The sequence below is a fragment of the Apodemus sylvaticus genome, chromosome 12, assembly GCF_947179515.1.
Source record: "Apodemus sylvaticus chromosome 12, mApoSyl1.1, whole genome shotgun sequence".
Lineage (NCBI taxonomy): Eukaryota > Metazoa > Chordata > Mammalia > Rodentia > Muridae > Apodemus > Apodemus sylvaticus.
Window position 1 is genome coordinate 66,175,896 of NC_067483.1, and position 22,512 is coordinate 66,198,407.

A 22,512-nucleotide genomic window follows, 5' to 3' on the forward strand; every position below is an offset into this window, starting at 1 on the left:
AAATAGTTGCTCCTCACCAAATTTTGGGCTAAGATCAAGTGCAATACATGTCAACATGTTAGTGTCTGAGGTGGCCTCTAGTGTAGGACAATAAATAAAATTTGGGAACTAAGAGATGGAGTTGGAATAGGAGCTCGCTGTATCTAGTCTATTCACAACCTGGTAGCCCTAGAATGGTGCACCCCTTTGGGGGGCACTGAAGAATTAGAAGACAAAATTAAAGAAATATACCCCACATAAACCCAAATAACAAAAAGAGCATATAAGAAACAAAAGGTCAAGGAAGAGATTCCAAAGATCTACATCTGAGGAAAACAAACAAAGATAAAACAAAAACTGAAAAAAAAAACTGAGAAATTCCAAACAAATCATTTTAAGAAAAAGATTTTTTAGTTCAGGAGAATAAATATTCAAATTTAAAGAACTACCTTGGTGCTCAAAAATAAAATAAAGTAAAATAAAATAAAAAAACAAGACCCCAACTATGGCGGTGATTGCCAGAGAGAGGTAAATTAACTCAATATGGCTCCCGATGCTAACTAAAGCTCAAAAGTAGAGAAGAAATGGAGAAGATCAGGGAGTCTGCTGCTCCTCATTTAGTACAATTCGATATTTTGAATATGAAGATTAAGGGCTAGAGAAATGGCTCAGTCAATAAACTGTCCTTATTGTAAGCATGATAATTTGAATTCAATAGCCAAAGCCTGTGTTTTAAAAACAACCAGCAAACCTAGTGGCACATGTAGGTGATCTGAGAGCTGGAGATGTGGAAACAGAGGGATCCCTGGAGCTCATTGGACAGACACCCAAATCTATCCAGCATGCTCCAGCCAATAAGAGACTGTGTTGAGAAAAGGTTGACAGTACCTGAGGATAACCTGAGGTTGTCCTGTGCTCTCTACATGCATGCATATGTACACTGATTTACAGTCACACGAACACCTACACATGCATGCACATGTATATACACTGTGATTGAAATATTTGTAACAATCAAAATGTTCAACTATTCAGGGCTTGATGCATATGATCAAGGTACTAGATTAAATGCCAGCTCCTAAAATTATAAATATCTCCTTTACATATACAGTGCAAATACTGTATGTAGGCATTGCAAGTCTGGATAATGAATGGAATAAGATGTGTTTCCATAGCAACACTGAAGAGACTATGTTATGAAGACTCAGATATGAGTAATGCAACCAAAATCAAGGAAATAAAGGACCATTCTAAAGATAATGGTGCCGAACACCTTGAAAGACTGTTACTGTGACTTAGATGAGGTTTCTTGGTATGATTTGAATCTGGCATTGGTCCCATATGTTAAAACACGGATAGAACATTTGGAAGTGATCGATTATGAGAGGAGTATTAATTTACTGATAGGATTGTTTAATGTCATTGTGAAGTCATTGAGAATTATGAGATGGGGTCCTACTGAAGTGGGCAAGTCAACAGGACATGCTGCTAAAGAGCCTATCTCCTCTCCTAGAACCTCTCAGCCTTTCTCTGCTTCCTGTCATGAAATAACAGCTTTCCTCCATTGTGTTATACAGTCTCACCATAGGTCCCCATACATCAACTGAAACCTCTAAGATCATAAGTCAAAATATGTGTTTCCTCTTTTAAATCACTTCCCTCAGGTATCTGTCACAGCACCAAAAAGTGTGATCCAGTTCTTCAAAGGCTGGGGTGATGCTATGGGAAGTGATAGGACATTTAGGAATTCAGGTCTACTGGGAGGTTCTTGACTAATCCGGAATGGGCTCTCAGGGCTTGTAGGACTCTGACTTCCTCTTCTTTTGCTTCCTGAAGCATGAAGCAAATATTTGTTCCTCCCACAATGCCCTGCTTTATCCACCAAGCCAACCAGGAGCTGGACTGGTACATCCAGGAAATAAGTCAAAATAAGCTGACTTCAGGTCCATCACCTTACTGACAGAAATTTGACTAATTCACCAACTTCCTCATCAGGACACTGGCTTTTCCATGAGCCTTGCGATCGAGGAAGACTCCCCTCTTTCTCTCTGAGAAATCCTGTGTCTCTTCTTGAGGATTCCTCCACCTCCTCTAGTGAGAGCCCTTTGAGCTCTTACATGCCTCCACTGCACTGCAGGTGCCCTCCTATGTGTTGTGTAAGCTCCACAGACCCTGAGCCCTTTGAGAGCTGTACCTTATCTTAAACCATTTCTGAGGTCATAATTACCTCACAGATCTAGCACTTCCTAAAAGCCCAGTAAAGCCTAGGAGGGGAGAACATTTCATTTGGCGGCTGTATGAATGCCTTTTTTCTCCTGGAATCAAAAGAAAAACGCAACGATAATCATGCACTCTGTACGAAGGACACCGCAGACCCCAGTTCCTTACCTTTTGGGTGAGTCAGGGTCAAAGCAAGTCTTTCGGACATCAGTCACTTCAGGATCACAGCAGTCCCCATCATCAAAATCATTCAGCATGTTGTTGCATTCCACGTGACAGAGACCATCCCTGCGATTCCAGGAGTAGCAGCGTCCCTGCAGGCGACAATCGCCCCCATCGAAGCCTGTGAGTGGATGCTCACACTCGGGGTCACAGTGGTCATTGCCGATCTTGCTGGGCTCACAATTAACAAGCACAACCCGGTGGCGCAGGGTGGAGTTGTGGACCCGGTGGACACTCAGCTGCCAGCTGATATTGTAGCGGCTGAAGGCCTGGTTCAGGGCCTCATGCTGACGGCGGATCTGAAGATCACTCACAATGGGATGCAGACCCTCATCGTCATAGATGTTTACCACTTGGTAGCGGATCACTTTCTCTCCACGAAGGGGCCCGTGTTTATTGTACTGGGAGATGAGTTCCACATTGTCACAAGCTGTTTGCCCACAAGGTGGGGGCTGTAAAGGTGATAGAATCTCAGGCTGTGACTCAGAGTCCTGGAGAACCTCCAGCCGGGGATATGTTTCATCTCTAAATGGAACCCACTGCTCCTTCAGAGGATCAAAAGTGGCTGTCAGGATCAGGGTGGTCAGTTCATCTGCTGCACTTGGATGCTGGGGGCTGTGCTGGAGGTGGATTTGGGAAAGGGCGGTCGACCAGATGACTAGTGTGCCCAGGTAACCACGGAAATAATTCCCATCTTCGGAGCTGTCTCCTCCCAGGAGTAGTGAGCGGCAGGATGCCATGAAAGGGCTATTCAGTGGGCCAGACTGGTCAGGACTACTAGCCACTCGAGTGCCATCCACATACAGAGATATATGCTGTCCATCATAAGTGGCTGCCACATGAGTCCACGTGCCCGGCTGGTAGCGGCTGTGGCCAGTCACAATAGTGGCTTTCTTCATCCGGTCAGTGCGGAGGGAAAAGAAGAAGCGAGCATCTCTCCGCCCCTTGTCCTTCCCTGAGCGTATCCCCAGGGCCCAGCCCTTGTCATTGACTGTGTGGGAGCAGTTATCAAACACACCTGGGAAAGAAGGAAGAGTTGAAGGGAGAAAGACCAAGGGAGTGGAGAAAGGGAGAGGAAAGTCCGTGTAAGTAGCAAGAATGTAGGTTTTCAGTTCCCCACGTCGGCTGCCCGTCCGTACTCCCTTATTAAATATTCTGACAGTATCTGTCCACCAATGAGGGAAACAAGATGTCATTCAATTAAATTCATTCTGGTAATTTAAAAATAACCAAGATAGTTATCCAGCACAAATGATGGCAACTCTTTGCTGCAAATATTCTTCATGCTTGTGTACTTTGAAAGGCTGCCTTACTTTGCTAACACTAGCATCTTTACATCTCTTCAGAAACCATGAGGGAAGCCATATAGTTTCTGAGACCAAATGGTCATCATTCATTTTCTCTTTTGAATGTTCAAATGTTTCTTGTGAGGGACCTGAGGAGTCTGTCGCATCCAGACACACCACCCTACCCCACCATTCCTCTAAGTCAGCCACAGAGAGTAACTGTTTCTCAGACAATATAAAGTAACAATGGTCCACTTGCCCTATCCTCAAAAATGAGAGAGTCGGTTATGGGACTGGCCATTTTCTACCCAGGGATTCCTACCACAGAACACAAGCAGGACTTCCCAAATAAATGAGATCCCTGTGTGGACCCACAACAGGCTCAGAGCAAGCACTAGACCAATAAATCCATTTGAATAAATAATGGCAAGGGGATACCTGTGAATACTAATCCTGCAAATGGAGGCAGCAAGAAATATGTTATGGATGCAGTGGTAGGACCACAGATGGAAGGGAGCCCTCAGGCAGAGTGGAGTCCTTGAAAGCCCCCGCGTTCCATTTTGATTGATTCCCCATCTCTTGCTGAGTAACTTCTCTCATACACTCTGAGGAGGCAGCGGGACTCAACCTGTGTATCATGACCCCTTCGGCAAACCTCTATCTCCAAAAATATTACATTACAATTCATAACAGCAAAGTTACAGATATGAAGTATCAATGCAAACAAGTTTGTGCTTGGGATGGAACCCAACACAACATGAGGAACTGTATTAAAGGGTTGCAGCATTATGAGGGTTGAGAAGCACTGCAGTAAGGAGCATTTTAGTAAACCACAGGAAAACATTACATTTCCATGGAAACATTCAATGTGATAAATATTTCTTGCATTGATGAATGATTGATTGCAAGTCTAAGGAGCTTGTGCCTGAGAATAAAATAAGAGTTGTTGTCCCTGGGACAGTTAGACAATAATTTTATCAATTCCCTGAATTCTTGTATAATCTAAGCCAACATTATTTGTTAATGGGATGGGCAGGATGGGTTTATGAGCAGAAGACTTACCATGCATTTTCTTTCCTTTTTTTACTTCCTTGATAACTTTACACAGTGTCTTTTAAAAAATATATATATCCTTAGAGAACACCCCTTCTCCAGTACAATTTGGGAGAGTATGTTTTCTTTAAACCATCATATTTTCCTGGTAAGCAAATAACTATTTTCTCATAAATGACAGAATAGTTCTCTTGTCCCTGACATAAACTAATAACTAAGCAATAAAGTGCCTTGTCTACTGAATAATTAAACTTCAAAGAATGATAATAATAAGACAGAATAAAGAATATTAATTAAAATAACAATTAAAACCTGAAGAAAAGGCAATAGCTTCCTGCAGTGCAATTCCAGCTTGGCAGGATTGGGTTTTCATTGTTGTTTGGGGGGGGAGCGTATTTATTTATTTATTTATTTATTTATTTATTTATTTATTTTCCTTTGTTTTCTGTTCTTTTGCTGTTGCTTTTCATATATATATATATATATATATATATATATATATATATATATATTCCTTCTTTTTATTTAATCTTTTTTTTTTTTACACTCCAGACTTTATTCCTGGTCCACCTTCCAAGAACTACTTCTTCAGAAATCTTTGTGTCCATTTGGATTTTCATAAAGAAGACAGACCTACTCCGATCAATACTGTTTCCTGCTTCACATTTTCTTCTAGGTTTTGAAAGTACAGTATTATCTTTTTTTGAATATATTCTTCATTCCAACCATTTGCCTAAGAATTTCATGAATTCATTGTTTTTAATTGCTGAGTAGTATTCCATTGTGTAAATATACCACATTTCCTGTATCCATTCTTCCATTGAGGGACATCTGGGTTCTTTTTAGCTTCTGGCTATTATAAATACAGCTGTTATGAACATAGTGGAGCATGTGTCCTTATTGCATGCCGGGGAATCCTCTGGGTATATATGCCATATCATCCTAAGTGAGGTAACTCATTCACAAAAGAACACACGTGGAATGCAGTCACTGATAAGTGGATATTAGCCCAGAAGCTCTGAATACCCAAGACACAACTCACATATCAAATTATTCCCAAGAAGAAGGAAGAAGAGGGCCCTGGTCCTGGAAAGGCTTGATGCAGCATTGTAGGGGATTACCAGGACAGAGAAGTGGTAGAGGGTTGATTGGAGAATGGGCAGAGGGAAGAGGGCTTATGGGACTTATTGGGAGAGGCGAACCAGGAAAGGGAAAATCATTTGGAATATAAACAAAGAATATAGAAAATAAATAAATAAATAAATAAATAAATAAATAAATAAATAAAATATATTCTTCATTTACATTTCAAATGTTATACCCTTTCCCAGTTTCTCTCCTCCCAGAAAACCCCCATCCCATTCTCCCAACCCCTGCCTCCAAGAATATGCCCCTCCACCCAACCCACTCCCACCTACCCCCCTTGATTTCCCCACAATAGAAGGCATCTATTGAACCTTCATAGGACCAAGGGCCTCTCCTCCCACTGATGCCTGACAAGGCATTCCTCTGCCACACTTTTGGCTGGCTGTATTAGCTTAATTATCTCCAACCACTGACCAAAGAACAAAAGTGCCACGACCTTTAATATGAGTACAATAGATACTGATAGCTCATCTATGTGCTGATTACAAAAACAATAATTTGGATCTCTATTGTAAAGGGCCATATATGCAGCTATGCATAATCTCATATAGTTTTTAATAAGTGATTAATTAAATCTAGTTGTAGGTTTGAAGACTTCAGTTTACTGTCCTTAGTACTCCAATTCAATTAACAATACAGTAATTATTTCTACGTTTTGTCTCACAGGAAGCTATAAAATTTTCAGTGTTTGCTAGTTTCTGGAGTTGGAAATTACACCCACAGCACCAATTTTAGGTTGCTAATATGATGTCACCGCACATGGTATTCGGAAGAGAGGTGTATATTTGGCTCTACTGAACCAGTGGGAGGCTGTTCCAGAAGCTCCAGGCTAAACGGGAACGCAGACCTAAGCAGCCAAAATGTCCTTCCTCTCCCTCTGACTGAAGTAGACACAGCTGTGATGAAATTTCTGCAATTCCAAGGGGGTAAATATTGCCTCCCATCCAGGTCTTGAGCTTCTTCATGTCTACCTGTGCATCGGTTGTACATGTTAATAGAATCTGTCCACTCCAAGCCTGCTCGTTATCATCCTTTAATTACAGGCTGAAACTATAGGGTAGCCTGGCACAGCTCTCTGCATGCCCTTAGGAAAGACAGTCAGCCATGCTCGCCTGACTCTATTGAATAGATACAAGACAAATTTTGTTTCACAGGGGAATAATGGCAGAATAGTGGAGACATATCTCTTTCCTCCCAGTCTCACACAGAAGCTGTCAGAAGTAACAAAATTGAGAAGCCAACACAGTATACAAGGTGAAAGTCAGAGCTTTTACACGAGTGGGATTTTATAACTCTGGATGTACATGTGATAGAAACAAACACATTAGAACTGGTTTTTAGTCACCAAAACCACATTCTTGGGAAGAACAGAGGGACCAGGTCGTGAATATGATTTATTAAATCACTCAGCAACAAACTGAACTCTGATAGCCCATGGTTAGAAAAATCAGATAGAGTGATGTAACTCAAAAGATGGCAGTGGGATTGAAGCCAAGCATTCAAATTACATCCTCTTAAAACTCAGAGAGTGATTTTTCAGCACTTCCTTCTAATTGCTTTCTGTTATTTATCAACATTTACCAATGTTTACATTTGGTTAAGTGCTTTACATTGTATTAAAACTGAGTGCTCAAGGGCAGGACAAGGTAAATTCAGAAAATATATCTTGGTCATTATATTTGTGTTCTGAACTCCCAAAACTATTTAGAAGCTATGGTGATCTTAACAGAGAAATATCCTCAAGTGTGTCTTTAAGGAGAAAAAAAAACCATTTGTATCCAACTCTCTATTATTAATTAATTACTAGCATTTGGAATTAATAGAGTCATTACCATCAGAGAAAATGTCCTTCTCTCAAACTAGCATATCCCCAGGGCAATATAAAAAATTCTAATACAATGCAAGCCTCAAAGCCAAAGCGTTGTAAATAACTGTTTAGTAATGACATTTTAAGTGCAATACCTGTATAGACATCTCTCTGTTTCTTTCAATTTTGTGGGTTTATTCTTTATGCTTAGGAGATCTGCTCCTTACATCAAGATGAAGGGCAAGAAGTTTAAGTTCTCTTTTGTGAAAGCTTTGCTGTGTTCTAACCACGGCTCATGTACCATCCCTATTAATATGCCACAAATATTTGAGCCGAATTGGGATATCCTTCCCTGAGGACCAAAAGCTGAACATTGGAAGATGGGAAAATTGATTCACAGTCTCACATCTAGCAAGTGCCAGAAAACAGAGACCAAATCCTATTCAACCAAAACGCCCATCTCCTTTTTACTACAGCAAAATACTTCAAATCATTTTTAAAAAGATGTTATTGCTTGGCACCCAAAAAAAGCTACATGGGCTGGTGAGTGTGGCATTAAGAGAGTTAAAGATTGCTTTTTGCCCCCCTGTGACTCCTGGAAAAATGCACCAGACCCAAAGCCACACCTGGAAATAGTTTGAAGGAGAAAGCAAGTAACTAGCAAGGACATAGGCCAGAACCTACACTAACCAACAGCTTTGTTGAATATTTGATAAGATTTCTAGGCAGCCCACAAGCTTATTTGTGATCTATAGCAATCAGTTACCAAGTCGTAAGGATCCCAAGACCAGGGATAATTGTTATGTTGAATCGAGAGCTGTGGCCACAGAGAAGAGGGCTGAGGAAAGGCATTGTGAAGAACCAGAAGGTGGAAACTGGCTTGACAGTGGCTTCTTCCATCATTTCATGATTAAATATGTAATGGATGAAAGAGGAGCCCAACCATGAAGAAAACAACAAAAAGCTGTCTCCATCTCTCTACTGCCAGTGACTCACTTCCTTCTCTATAGATCTGCCTTCTCCCTCTTGGAGAAGCTCAGGTCCTCCATTCTCCTTTATCTCCTCAATTAAGCACATTCCCATAAGCACACTCTCTTCTTAACAACACTCCCACTATAATCCAAGAACCACAAATGACATCATAGCCATCATATTATCTGAAATATCTCCAATCTATTGGGATTCTCTTCCAAAATTACCTCATGTTTCATCTTGTTTGGGATGTCCTTAATCTTGACCATCCTCACTGAAGTGGGTAGCGTGTTGAGCCTTGCTGTACTGCTACTGTTTTTTAGCCTATTTATCTAGGCCTTTGGGGACTTTGCTGATAAAAGTTGGGTTTAGCTTAGACATCTATGATTCCCACAGGATGAAGAAATGATGGATTTTTTTGTTCCTTTGCTGTATCTACTCTGTTATAGAAATCTGAGTGGGGAGAGTCCCAACTGGCAGAGTGCTACCATCAAACCTTGGGGACCCTAATAACCCTAAAGTTGGATGTGATGCATAGAAATTAAGAGAGCTTAGGTGTGACCCATGCTATACAATTATAGCTATTGACTTTCTTCAGGATGTTAGATGAGTTTTTCTATCATGAGCCACTTTCTTCTGAAGTCTACACAGTCGAATGATGACACGTGTGATTAAAAATTGTTTAGAGCTTTTCTTGGGCAAAGCCCTCCCCTGGAGGCTCCTTTATCCATGGCAGATTCTCATAGAAGAGTTCACTTAAGAGCAAGCCTGGGTAACAGGGGTGGGGAGGTAAGGTCTGGGCAGAAATGATGCTCTTGGCAAAGACACAGCTGTAGAACCTAACTTCCAAGAAAACCCCATGGCAAGGGTTTTACTCTACCTCTCGGGGATTAAAATCAGGAGCAAGAGTTCTGCTTCTCGGAGAAGCTTCATCTGCTTCCAGGAAGGTAAGGTTTGGATATCAAAACAGAAGAGTCACACAGGGTGTCATCAACTCTGGGAACTGCAAAAACATGCTGTATGGTGCAAGTTTGTTTTTAGGAGGAAAATGGAAAAGAACGAACTGGGGGGTTAGAGAGCAGATTAGGTCATGATCATAAATCAGCCTGATAGAAGGCAGAAGCCTAGGATAGTATGCCTAGGTCTACCCCACACATCTATATGATATCTTCTACAGAACTACTTACTCAACATCCAGCACCCTCCCCTCAGCACACACACACACACACACACACACACACATGCTCGCACGCAGAGCAGAAAGATTGTGGAAGAGTAGACAGGACAAAGGAAAAGGCTATCCATCACAAAGCAGTAAAGCTGGCAGTTACAAGCTATATGAGCAGGAAGAGGGGTAGAAAGTGCCATGGGCAAGCCCGAGGAGGTGCTTTTCAGCTGTTCCAAATAACTTTCTTTCAAGACAGCAACAGGCACAACCTTTCATCTCTGAGTCCAACGCTTTACAAATTACAGCACAGACTTGAGGAGAGTCTCGTGGGGACCATCTCCCCAGCATCTTTCCAGCAAAAATGTCAGCCTCTCTTTACAGAATACTTTTCCTTTAGTCATGGTTTCAACAGAGGCTTAAATGATAGAAGCCAGGATGGGAGGATTTCCCTGGCTCCCCGCAGGCCACCCAGGCATACAGCAGGCACTGAGAAGGCTGCTTTGAAATTGCCTGAGAAAGCAGGAAAGGAAACAGTGGAATGTAAGAACCTAAAGAAGGAAGAAGCCTTATAAAAAGAGGCTCAAAGGTGATCCTAGAGAAAGTAGTTAGCATAGGTCCTGGTGCTGTATCAATATAGACTAGCTACTTTTGGGGTTAATCTTGTGACTTGGTGGAGATGGGGTAGCTCAGGGAGCTGATCTGAAATCATACCTTCTGCCTGTACCTGGTATCTGCAGGCTTTAACTAGATCTGAATACATACAGATCCTAATTCAGTGTCATTCAAGCAGGACCTGCAACTGTGCCTTCCTACAGACTTGCAGGTGACACCTTGAAGGCCAGATGCTGAACTCAGTGCCCCATGAATAGCAGAACCCTGTGGTAGTTATGGCAGTAGCTGTGCCTGTTATCATCATGCTAGAAATGGAATCCTGGCCTGACATGTGCTAGATAAGAGCTCTACCACTGAGCTATCCTTCTTGATTCATCGTTTTGTTTTTTTTCTTTTTTCTGATGCTTCTAGGGACCAAATACACAGTACACATACTAAGAATATATTTAGCTACATCCTAGTCTCTGAATAGCAAGACTCCAAGTCAGAATAAACTGTTTGAGGTTAAGTGTTGATCAACGGTGCCTGGGGGTGAAAATTTATGTAGAGACTATATAACACAACTATATAAGAAAGAAAGTAAATAATCCACAGAAGCCAGAGAAGCTGCCAGGATAGTCAAATTTCAGTTGTAATGTGCCTTGGGAGAAGAATGGTCAGAGCCTTCAGAATTTCCAGGATAGTGCTAGAATATCCCTCTCCTGTCTCAGCACCCTTACATCTCCTCAGCAAGGCCTTGGAGACCCACAAATGGCCAAGCATGGCCAGCCCAACAGTCAGCTGAAAACTCAAAGATTGCTTAATATTTCTTTTTCTATATGAAGGAGAAGGCTGTGAGGCAGAGCAACTGGACCAGACAAACAATAATTCCATGACGCTGGACAACATAAGATAGTCCTCCATATCTGTTTCCAGACCATAGAATGGAGATAACACAGTAGCACCGACTTACAGCATAAAAGAGATAAAATAGACAAATACAATTAAGAATAATCGACATTAAGCAGTCAGTGCCCGTATCTGTTGCTAACATCATCATTTTCACACACGGAGGTCCATCTCTTCAACAAATTTGCAAGCTCCTTGACAGGTGGCAACCCTGCCTTATAGTTCCCTTGATTCCCATTGTATCAAGGCCAGCACCTTGCCCATACTAGAAATAAATAAGTTATTGCTAGCTTGGATCCACAGGAGGTTTTTAGCAGAGTTGTCAAAGGTACTCTTCCAACTGAAAACATGTCACAGAACAACTGTGTTTTCCCTAATGAAAAAAAATTACTTTATCCTCCTCCCTCTACAATTCTCTCCCACAGAGGGAACAGCTACTAAGCTGACCTAGCAGGGCTCTGCCCCCAAAGTCTATGCCTATAAAGAGGAATAGTGACTCTCACCTCACCTTATACTAACTACTGGGGACAAAAAAGGATAAAGAGCCCTGCTGACCCTTGTTCCTCTAACTCATCTGGGAAACTTCCTCCAGACTCAGTACTTTGCCAGGCATCATCTGTCATCTCAGTATATTTGAGCAATACTAAATTATTTTTTCCTCACATGAGGTAATAACAGAATTTTAATAAGTATTGAAATGTTCCTTCTGTGTAGTCTTTGCTACCAAGAAAGGGTTGGGAGAGAGGGAGAAGGCAGTCTCCTGAGTAATTGAACACTTGAGAAATTCTGTTTATTTGCCTATTTATCTGTTTACTTATTGGCATGTCAATAAATATTGGGTCATTTCTAATTGCCTTCCAGAAGAAAGAGTTTGAAAGCCCCTGAGTGTGGTGAGCTATGCTGATCACTGCAGCTATAGAATTCCCTTAAGAGCTAGCCAGTAGTGAGTATCTATAGTGTGACAGGAGTCAAGCAGCCTGCTGTTTCTCATCAAAAGTTGAAAGCTGCTATCTCCTCACCTTAACAAAAACAGGAAAGCCAGCAGGACAGCAGAATGTAAATTCCCAAGTGCAGAAGGAAAGAGATGCAAACTCAGGGAAGCAGAGTCATACACCAGGGAGAGCCCACAAAAGGGCAAATGTTCATTTGACATGATACCCTCCAGAGCCTAGTAGTCCTCAGAGAGGCACAGCCACACAATAGCACCCTTCCCCACAGACACTGCCACTTCTCCAACCTTCTCCACCTCTACCAAGATCTCCCCAAGAACTCTCTTTTCTAATGCTCTTGAAGCACAGATATTCTAATTTCCTACTGTTCAATTCCTCCATGGAATAAATGACTGTGGGGAGCCCCTCAGAAGTTTATTTTAGCATTTCCTTTTAGTAGGGTCAGTTGGCAGAATCAATACCACTCTAGGAAGTATTTAAACAGTTCATACAATACTCAATATTCTGGCAATACTCAGAAGTCCTAGGTTAAAGCAAGCTTGGAGGAGAGACGTTCACATTGAACCACTTCTTGTTCTAACAAGAAACTTTGCATAGGATGTTTTCTTTTTTTTTTTATTCGATATACTCTTTATTTACATTTCAAATGATTTCCCCTTTCCAGGATCCTCCCTCCCCGAAAGTCCCATAAGCCATCTTCCCTCCCCCTGGTTCCTCAGAAAACTGGGCATAATACTACTGGAGGACCCAGCTATACCACTCCTGGGCATATACCCAGAGGATTCCCCAGCATGTAATAAGGATACATGCTCCACTATGTTTATAGCAGCCCTATTTATAATAGCCAGAAGCTGGAAAGAACCCAGATATCCCTTAACAGAGGAATGGATACAGAAAATGTGGTATACTTACACTATGGAATACTACTCCACTATTAAAAACAATGAATTCATGAAATTCTTAGGCAAATGGGTGGAGCTGGAGAATGCCATCCTGAGTGAGGTGACCCAGTCACAAAAGAACACACATAGGAGGTTTTCTTAAAGCAATACATGCACTGCTCTTGTAGCAGAAATCATTTGCCCATTGGCTAATAGAATCATTCTGATTATACGCAAGGCCTGTGCTCATTTAATAACAGCTAAATGGCCATGCTTCTGCCGTGCAGACACAAGTCACCTCGGAGGCCTCTGCTTTCCAGGAAGAAAGCACTGGAAGACAGAACACTTAGGGCCTACACATGTGAAGGTTATGAAGTCAGTCTTAAATATTCATAATGGCTTTGTTCAGCTGTCTGATGGTGACAGAGACCCATGCCTTGTGTTCTCAAACTGAACTCAGGTGAGTCTGCAGAGTCCTGTGTTCAAAGAGCATTCTCTGAGTGTTAACCTCTAGGTAAACCCCTGCCTGAAATGAGTCTGACTGTTTGGTCTCTAGGAAAGAGAAAAATGTGATCTGTTGAATGGATAATTAGGGTTAAATAAAGACTAAAAACATTTTTTTAATTCTATCTTACTGAAAATATTCATAAAGTCTTTTCTTCTACTTTCCAATGAGAAATTTAAATTAAACCAAAGCAGCCAGAAAAGGCTAAAACCAAATTAGAAGCTAAGAAACTTGGGGGTATGTCCCTAGGCTACTCCTGTTTGACTCTAGAAAAACTGTCTTTACCTCTGTATGCCTCACTAGGGTGTTGCATGAACAGCCAGTGTCTGGAATCTTGGTTTCTCTCTCTCTCTCTCTCTCTCTCTCTCTCTCTCTCTCTCTCTCTCTCTCTCTCTCCCTATCCCAATTGGTTCTCACTACCTACACTATGGCCATAGAAAGTGGAGAGAATTGGGTTATTCCACATGTTAATGATGGGTCTTCGCTACTAGGATTCATTTTCAGTCTCATCTTGCAGTTCTGTCCCTCTATTGCCTAAAAGGCAGGATAATCAAATTGTTCATTTGTTAAGGTTGCTGGTTACCTAGGATTCAGGTGATTAAGGTTTCGCCTCAAATAATTCCATCAATGGTCCTCCAAGGATGTTCAGGCAACAAGTGGTCAGGCCTGAGGAAGTTGTAGGTTGTGAGGTTGCATGTTTGTAAGGAAGGTCGTGAGGAAGAGAAGCCTAAGGCAGGATCGCAGACTAGGGGAGCCTACCTGGCAGAGTTCCGTGCACCACCAATGAGGAAAATAACCACCAGCATTGAGCAAGGACTTACTACCTACAGGCATAACTTCAAACTTGCAGTTCCTTTAATTTAATCGCTATTCTTAGAGCAAAATTACTAACATTCCAATTTTACAGATGAGGGATTTCACAGTAAAAGGCTTGAAGCTAGAAGTCCAGACTCTAGATCTGGCTTTGGTTCCCACCAGTCACTGGTAATAAATTTCAGTGGAGGAAGAGTTGTGGGTAGGACATTTAGCCGTAGGAATTGTCCACACAGAGGCAAGGAACAGGTAGTCTATGTGGGGAGGAAAGAAAAAACTCCCTGAAAGCCCATAACTCTGAGATACAGTCCTATTAAGTACTCAGAAGAGGCCAAGCTCTGTGTGTACAAGGTCCAGAATATTCTTTATCTATTCATTCAAACAAGATATCCACTCTGTTCCAGGATCTGCCATGGCGCTGTGTAACATAGAAAGTACTGAGTTCTAGAGCTGTCCAGAGATGCTAATGAGAGATCCTTAAGGCCTCACCTGCTAAGCAGACCTGGTGGAACTTTGAGGGATGCTTCTGGCTAGTTGAAGGCAGAGTCAGGAGGAAGCATGTTAAAAGAAGTGCCAGAAACAGAAGCAATGATCTCAGGGCCTAGGTTTCATCAGCACAACCCGTATAGTGCTACGCATTTCCTAGAAATGCTGAGAACAGAAAGACAAAGGGAGTAAGGCCAGGATGTCATGCCTGTCTTCTGTCATGAGCTTCCCCTGGTTGAGTTCAGGCAATGACATTTCATACTCTGTCCAAGGACTCAGCCAGACCACCAAACCCAAGGAGGAAATCTTGGCCCGCCGTACCTTGACCCTCAGGATCTATGCCATGAGCTGGATTATAAGGATTGTAGGTATAGTCTATTGTACAATTATTTCAAATTATTGATGTGCCTTGAAATAAATAGTGTCTAAGATAGACAACTGCTATGATTTAGGATTATAACTATTCTAAGGATCATGAATTATACTTAGAAGTAGAAGTAGGTTATTTTGTTTTAGTTTCAGAAACAGCTATTGAATGCCTACTTCATGTTCAATAAACACCTGCTGAATAAATAATCTAGTGTGTGAGTGAATGGAAAAATAAATTAAGCTAGGAACCATCCATAAGTCTACATTATATTCAATTAAAATTATTTCAAAGCCAGACATAGTAGTGCAGCCTGAGGAGATGAACCTTTCACAGAGACAGAAAAGAGTGGCTTAAAAGAGGGATGCCTGTGAGGCAGGAGACTCAGACTCAGACTTCAGCTCTCTTTCCAGCAGGTTGGAGACCTTGGTTCTGGCTAGGAAGGCTACAGAGCCTCAGCTCGGAGGGCACTAGCTATATGCCCCCGGGCAGTGTCCCATTTCTTTCTGAGCTCTCCGCTCTCTATTTCCCTCTTCAAGTTATCCCAAGGAACACCTGAGTGGAAATGTCTACACTGACTGCTGTAGTACGTGACACAAAGTCAGCATTATGCAAGTTGCCAAGGAAACCTCGCTATGAAAGTCCCTTACAGTAACTGAGCCAACGTTTGCCCACTTAACATTTCTGTTTGTCCTCCATGGTTTCCCCATGTTTCTGCTACCACTCTCTCTAGATTACTGGTTCTTTTACATTGTGTCCCAAGTCCTGGATCTCTGTTAACACAAAATAAAATCTAAGTTTGCACTTACCCTGACAGCATCCTTCCTTAGGATCCTACTGAATGTGCCTTTACCTCTCATCAATAACTGGACTACCAGAATTATCTGTTTTTCTACCCAACTGGAGTGAAATAACCTTCCTTAAACTAGTCTGTGACTCCCACAACTGCTGAGAATCAAATCCCCACCTCCGACCTGGGTTTCTTGGCATAGCTGTGCCATCCAACATTATTCTTCCCTTTTGCACCCCCACCCCATTCTTCAGCTGCCAGTCTTGACTCTGTTTACCTTTCATTGATATAGAGCTGTTCACTCCCATGAGGAAGATTATATAAATTGTAGGCATTGTGTTTCTGTGCACCAAGGTAAAGTTTACCCTTGCATTATTCAAATGCTGATTTCTCTGCCTTTGTATCACCTTTCTCAAGTTTGTGTAAACAATGCTTACCATTTACTCTCTTCCTTGCCAATAAAAGCTGGTCACCCAATGGCTGGGCAGAAGAGAGAATAGGGCGGGACTTCCACCAGGCAGGGAAAGGGGAGAAGGTGAGGGGAAGATTGAGCCTACTGTAGGAAGGAGGAAGGAATTCATAGAGTTCAGCTGGAGAATGGAAGGTCATAAATGTCAGTATTATGGGGATTAAGATAGACTGCCCAGGTATTGAAGTGAAGCTTTAAAATAAATCTTGGTCTTTCAGTGTCATGGTTGGGGAAGTAGCTAAGATAAAGAAATGTAGTGCCATATTAATTTACAGTATAGATTTAAATTAAAATGAACATGTACATAATTTATAAAAAGTCTTTCACCTGACTGTGAGCATCTTGGAGACACAGCTCTTATTCTTAACTCTCTAGAATGGGTCATAATATCTGGTACTTTGCCTAACAGAAGCTCAATAAATGTTGAACGAATGAATGAATGAATGAATGAGCATGTACAGTACAAAACATCGTTCATAATCTGCTTCAAATGTATGGAAAGTTCTTGAATGAAAGAGGGAAAGCGTACAGTTATGGCTAAGAGGTGGGATGTCTAATCAGTGGTAAAGCTCTTTGATTTTCACCTCGGATCCCTTGCCTGGACTTCCAATCTAGACATGAGCCACAAGAACTGGCCTTGCTCTCCCAACTGGTTGCCATGGCAATGCTTCAACTTCAAAACGCTCTGAAGCTTTGCTTGCAGTTGCTGTATTGTATATTTGAGAAGAACCGCTTTACCCCATCACTCACTTCTGAGTCAGAGAGAAAACTGGTCTTGTTTGCTTTGAATTTTATTTCCTAACTGTTTTCTTTCCTTATTTTTTTTAAGTAAGATTGTTTTAAAGCAGGTAGTAAACAGGGGAAGTGAGGAATGTTGTTATTTTGAGGGACACATACTTGGCAAAGAAATATGCTCTCTGGAAGGTACAGGGTGAGGGTGTGTGTGAGGTGAACAGAAACAGATTTGACGAGGTCCCAGAGTAACCTAGCTCCGGGGCCTCAAGGGCAGAATCATGAGATTTATGTACTTATTTGTGACATCAGGAACTCAAACTCCTGAACATGCAGGGTGTATGGGCTCAGGATCTAAATAAAGGTGTTGCTGCACCCTGCTTCTCCTCCTCTTCTTCCCTTCCTCCTCCTCCTCCCCCCCTCCTCCTCCCCTTTCCTCCTCCTCCTCCCCTCTCTTCTTCTTCTTCTTCTTCTTCTTCTTCTTCTTCTTCTTCTTCTTCTTCTTCTTCTTCTTCTTCTTCTTCTTCTTCTTCTTTTTGTCTTCATAAATGCCAAATAAGGTATTTATTTGGCCTCTGCAAGGCCAGAACAAAAACAGGAAAGAGATGGAGCCAGACCTCTTGGCATACACATTCTGAATGAATCACGTGGCCAGCTCCAGAGGAACAAGGAAAGATGCATAAGGAAGGAAGCAGGGCTGAGGAAGGATGCAGTGGTGCTGGTTACAGGCAAAGTGTTGCATTTGCCCGTCTGCCAGAGGTGATTCTTACTTTACAGCTTGACTCTGTTACTCCTAGCAACCTGTGCTCCTTGCTAGAACTGACATCCAAAGGTCTCTGGGGTTTTCATCTCATCCTTGAGGACTGGGAGAGGTCATACCTCACAGAGAACTAAGAGTCTACCATGCGACCTGAATTCAACATACTCACTTGCCATGTTGTCTGTCTAGACCAAACAGAACCTACAAGAACCCTTTACCTCAACAAGGTTAGGGGCAAAGAGAGAAAAGGCAATAACATGTATAAGGTATTAAGGCCGAATTGTCGTGAATGGGATGGTCAGCCTTTTGCTCTCAGAGGAAATCCATCTGTCTCCAACACCACACTAGACTAATAGATGATTCCAGAGTCTCAGGTCTAAAGCAGCAAATCAGATGTCGAGCCTTGACCAGACTTGACTCAAGTACCCAGCTAGCACAAAACCCAGAGAACATCGTAGTATTGTAAGGGAGCCACATGAACTATATCTTCCTGCTTCCTCTCTTTTGTGATAATTCGGAATCTAATGGCATGTGAATCCTAAGTGGTTTAGTGTTCCCCCAGAAACCTGTTGCTTAGAACTTATCAGGAAGAGCACAATAGATAAGGATGGATTTTTGCAGATCATGGGGAATGAAGAAACAAGGCCAGAAGAACTATAGATGAATAAGGGCCTTCCGGAAGAACACTCTACACCAAAGCTCTGCAAGCAATTACAGAGGAGCAAAGCCCAGCATGACACTTGCTTTGATAATGTTTTATTGGAACACAGCCTACCAATGTGGTCGTGCATCAACCGTGGCAATGTGCACATACTAACTGCAGAGTTTAGGGGTTGCATCATAAGCTCTATATGGTCTACAAAGCCTGAACTATTGAGCATCTGTTCTTTTTCAGAAAAAAAAATCTGTCACACACTGTCCTATGCTTATAAATCTGAAGTCCCATAAGTATGTAACAGTGCACATACAGCAGCTGCTGCATTATCTAAGCTAAGAACCTTGTTACACACGCAGTCCCAGGCTTCCCCAGAAAACCAGAATACAAACCTGCATTTGAGTTAGAGTGGCACAAGAGCAGATGCCAAGAGTAGGGTTAAATAGGCAAAGATTTTTGTCAATAAAAGAACCTCTGAGCGAAAATGTGGAAAGAGCCAGCAAAGGGCTGGGAGAGTTATCATCAGCCCACGATATTAAACTGACCCTGGGAGAAAGAGAAAAAAAAGAAGCAGTTAAACCATATTCTGGAAGGCCTCTGATGGTACCTGAGCCAGAGCCAACCATGCCAGGTCTCCCTTTATCCTTGCCACTTCAGGAAGAGGTGGTCTCCATCCAAACATAGTCCTTGTCAATGTCAGTGACAATATCAATGGTGTCCATAGTCACTGAAGCCCCTGTGTTGGATTCCTGAAAAACGTGCTTCTCTTCGAATTTGCTTCTGGGTGGACCCCAGCTGACCTCTGTGCACCCCCAAAGTACAGGAAGCAATGCTCTAGAGCAGCCCTTGGGCCACTTTGCCCTTCCGTGGTGAAGGGACAGACCCATGCGTTTTTTGGGCTTCTCAGGATATACAGTCTCTGTCACAACCACTAAACTCTGCCATTCACCATGGATGCGGCCACAGAGAACACATCATCAAATGAGGGTGGTGTGACACCTTTCATTTACAAAAGCAGCTTTGGGGATGATGTGGCTCATAGGGCTGTAACATGCCAGCCCTTGCTCTAGAGTTGTGGGAGTAAAGTTTCTTAAAGTACTTCAAACTTTTGCTCACATGATAGACATAAAAGAAGGGGTACCCCGATGGAAGACAGGTAGGTGGGCAACCTTGCGCTCAGCAGTTTCCCTCGGATGCTCTTCAGGTGGGCAGTAGGTGGCGACAGCACAGCTTCAAAGCCGTTGCCCTGGATCCTCACAAAAAGCTTCCCGTTCCAGAAAGTTCTCCTGACCCCAGTGGGAACCCAACCATCTAAACTTCGAGTTTATTCTACAAACACAATTTGTAGAATTATTTGATGCTAACATTATAGTAGATATTTGGAGGGTGACAAATATGGGTTGGAGCTGCATATGACTTTTAGGGGATGTTGATAGAAATAAGAGCTATGCCTAACTAATAAGGCAAGAAGCATGCGAAGTCCATAAAACACAAGAAGGTCTTTAGGAGGTCTATAGAAGATGAGAAAAGGCCTATAGAAAATCTATAGAAGACTAGAAAAGATTCATAGAAAGCCTATAGAAGACTAGAACGAGAGAGAGGGAGAGAGAGAGAGAGAGAGAGAGAGAGAGAGAGAGAGCTCACCCACCCCACCCCACCCCACATGGACCATCAGAGAGCTCTATGGAAACATGGCCATAGTAGGTCAGATTTACCTCTCAGACCAGATAACATTCACCTGACTTCTTTGTTGAGTACCAAGCCTCACAAAGAAAACTCCAGTGCAAAGAAGCTAAGTTACAACTATCAGGCTTGTGTTCCCGTCACACAAACAATCCATGCATCTCCCTGTCACCTGGAACAGCAGGGCCACCCCCAGGAGACAACCATGAGCCCTCATACTAACAGCTCTGTGGCAGCTGCGTCACTACAGCATCGGTGAATAATTGAGCCCGATCCAGGAGGGGGATGTGGAGAGGAACAGGGTGATTCCTCAGGGTCTGATAAGGACCAACACTCTGATTTGACCATCACTGTGTGTAGGGAAGCAGCCAACGGGTGGGACAGAGACCTTTCCTTAGGGAAAGATCCTGATGCAGCATTTTGCCTGACGAAGCTTGTAAGATCAAGGCAGCCACACTGAGGTCTCTTTACATCTATGCCATTGTGTGTTCTGCACAACTCTGTGTTCCCTGTGGTCAGAACTCTTTACCCTGAAGCCTCATTCTATAGACGTCACTCACACAGAAAAGCTAGGAATAGACTCTGAACAATGCCCGAATGGCAGCAGACTTGGGCTACCAGAAAATCTAGGCATTGGTGTATATTTTTTCTATTAAGTAAGCACAGATTTCAAGATATTAACAGGGCTTACAGCTCAGAAAAATAAAATAGAGGTTTTAGCACCATTGCCCAACTGATTTGAAATTGTGCCACTCAAATAAAAAGAACAGATGAAACATTTTAATATAATAAATGTATCCTTTGGGCTTTTTCATCTACAGTTTTTATCTTGGGACCATATTGTGCAAAAAGAATAACGACTTACAGTCATTCCCATTTTATAAGTTATCAGAGTTAATTCCTAAGGAATTGAAGTTAATATCTCTGATAAGGAAAAGTTAGATTTAAATTAGAAAATAATTTAGTTTGAATATCTCCTGATAAATACCTTTTATGTGACTATTACGTAAATAAGCCTTCATTGGGCCAAATTTTGTGATGCGCAGTTTGTCTACATGATGTATAAAAAACACTCTATAGGGTCTCTCCTTATTTTTTTTTTTTTTTGGTTTGGGAATTTTTTCCTACTTCAAATAGAATCATATACATACATATGTACATAATCATATATATATGCACATGCATATATATATATACACATATATATGTATATACATAAATAACCATTTAAATTTCAGTTTGATTAAAACATAACTCAGGGAAAAAGAGCTGGCTGGGTTGCCAGAGACAGTTGTCCCAGTACATATCAGAGAAAGATTTGATTCCACGTCCATCTGTCCCCAGACTCTACACTGGGACGCATAAAGCCGGGGCCTTCAGAGGAACCAAACTGCCATCACGTCAAGGACAGTTTCTCAGACATCTTTGTGTTCCCCTCAATGACTTGCCGCACTTTGCATGGCAAGGCACTCAATAAATATTTGTTGGATGAAGAATTCTGGGCTGAGGTTCCAACCTACCATGGATTTAGTGACTCAGTGTCCTGCAGCACAGAGCTGCAAGTGGTTACTCAGCCAGGCGACTTCAGGGAACATTTGAAATCAATTACGGGTGCGGAGGAACCTGTTAAAATGTCCTCTTTTGTGTATGTCGGGGTTGAAGTGGGGGATGGAACGGAAGTTGAAGTGGTAGGAACGGCTCAGATGGTTTCAGGGTTATGCACTGGACCTTAAAGAGTCCACACCAGAATAGGACAGAAGTTGGCTTTTTTAAACACTAAATTCTAATGGCCCAACCTAATGGGCTCCTGACCTCAAGCTACTCCTAGCTTGCCACATAGCCTCAAAGTGCCAGACCTTTGACTGGCTACCTTTGTGAAGAACCACATGAGGGAGCAGACCTCTCTCTGCCGCCACCAGACTGCTCCAACTGTGGGGTGGCAACTGTGGTCTACCTTTCAGAAAGCCCAGAGGATGACCAGCAGAATCCCCTCCATACCTGAAGTTTGTGTACCCTGCATTGCCCTCAATCCTCAATAAAAACATTCTTGCAACTCATTCTGGAGTCT

The 22,512-nt window shown here is 42.2% G+C and overlaps 1 protein-coding gene across 1 annotated transcript in view; it reads right to left on the reverse strand.

The window, feature by feature from the left end:
* Pappa2 (pappalysin 2) overlaps nt 1-22,512 on the reverse strand; it is a 262,109-nt gene that overhangs the window by 235,667 nt on the left and 3,930 nt on the right. Inside the window, exon 2 of the mRNA XM_052199928.1 lies at nt 2,368-3,439. Within this exon, the coding sequence (XP_052055888.1) occupies nt 2,368-3,439 (1,072 nt within the window). The remainder of the gene's footprint in view (nt 1-2,367; nt 3,440-22,512) is intronic.